At 38.1% G+C, this 1,502-nt stretch overlaps 1 protein-coding gene across 1 annotated transcript in view; it reads left to right on the top strand.

The window, feature by feature from the left end:
• Nucleotides 1-336: 336 nt before the first annotated feature.
• TDRD12 (tudor domain containing 12) overlaps nt 337-1,502 on the top strand; it is a 30,959-nt gene continuing 29,793 nt past the window's right edge. Inside the window, exon 1 of the mRNA XM_010141494.1 lies at nt 337-357. Within this exon, the coding sequence (XP_010139796.1) occupies nt 337-357 (21 nt within the window). The remainder of the gene's footprint in view (nt 358-1,502) is intronic.

The following is a 1,502-nucleotide window of genomic DNA, read 5'->3' as shown; positions in this document are numbered from 1 at the left end:
AAGTAGGTTGAGGATAACAGCTGTGTTTTGGTGTACTACAAATTTATGTGGTTGTATGCAAATAAGTGTGGATGGCAAATCTTAATTAGGCTTTAACCTTGTGCCTCATTAAGAAGGTTAATTTGAACCCTTTGAGGTGTGTGAATCAGTTGCCTAGACTAACACTCCTGAGCCAAGTAGCAAAAATCTATAAGCTTGTTCAGGGTGTATATTGTAGCTTGTTCAAGGTGCACATTCTTTAGATACGCTTCGAAACAAATGATGGCTTTAAAAATGGTTTATCAAACATTTTTTTTTCTTTTACTGTAGTGTCGACGAGGATGCTAACTGAGAATCATGGACATTCTGGTATTAGAGGTAGACTGACATTTTTTAAAGTCTGAAGGGTTGCTGTTTGTTTATTTCAGTGGAACTTGCCTGAAGTCAGATTTACAAATAAGGTGATGCCTCTGTATTTCCATTCACCAGCACTTTCTTACACATGTGGGGCCATATATGGATTATATACATTTTGTCATTTCTTTTTGGTGTTTTTAGTGGTTTAGTCTCAAAAGAGGTCAGTAGGAATCCAACTAAAATCTAAAATGGAAGATGTGCAACACAATCTATTTCTATGTGGAGTGTAGTGTGGTATTAAATTCTACTGAATGCCACAAGAGATCATGAAAAAATCATTTTCCCAGAACACAGCTAGGACAGCTGACTCAAGGAATATTCCATACCAAATGATGTCATGCTCATCAATAAAAGCTGTAGGGAAGGAGGAAGAAAGGGGGTTGGCTGTGATTATTTGGTTTGTCTTTCTAAGTCAGCATTATTTGTGATGATTGGAATTGGTTAAACATCTGCCTACCGATGGGAAACAGTGCATGCTTTCTTAATTTGCTTTGCCTGCACGTGCAGCTTTTGCTTTACCTCTGTAGCTGGTTTTATACTAACCCATAAGTTTTCTCACTTTGACCCTTCCAGTTCTCTCAGTCATCCCACTGCAGGGGAGTGAGAGAGCAGCTGTGTTGCATGTAGCTGCCTGCTGGGATTAACCCACAACAGCTGGGGACCTAGATCAGCTGAAACATGGGAATATGAAGGTTTACAAAGGCCGAGCAGAAATTTAAGACCTCGTTAAGAAACTCGCAGTCTTCTAAACTCTTGAGTGTGAAGAAAAGCCCATTGTGGTTTTTGGGGTTTTTTTATGCATACCTCTTTATACATACAGACGTAAAAAGCTTTATTCCTTTGCACTTTGCCCGTTGTTTGGTTCAACCAACTTTTTGGGTAATTCTACTACCTTTTAGACTATGTGTGCCTTTAATTGCAGTGCTAAAGAAACTTGAAAGCTCTGAAGTCATTTAGTGAACTAAAGGTCTGAAGTTGAAAGATGTTCTGCTTGTTAACATTCTGTATGCTAAGTGTGAGTTACCATGATTTTTAAGATACCTCACTGAAGTTTTTAAGTTTTGTTTTTACATTTTCTGCTCTGATGTTCTTAAAAACATACTAGC

Source organism: Buceros rhinoceros, unplaced genomic scaffold, assembly GCF_000710305.1.
Source record: "Buceros rhinoceros silvestris isolate BGI_N320 unplaced genomic scaffold, ASM71030v1 scaffold12848, whole genome shotgun sequence".
Lineage (NCBI taxonomy): Eukaryota > Metazoa > Chordata > Aves > Bucerotiformes > Bucerotidae > Buceros > Buceros rhinoceros.
Note: the sequence above shows the minus strand (reverse complement) of the source record. Positions and strands in the feature narration are given on the sequence as shown.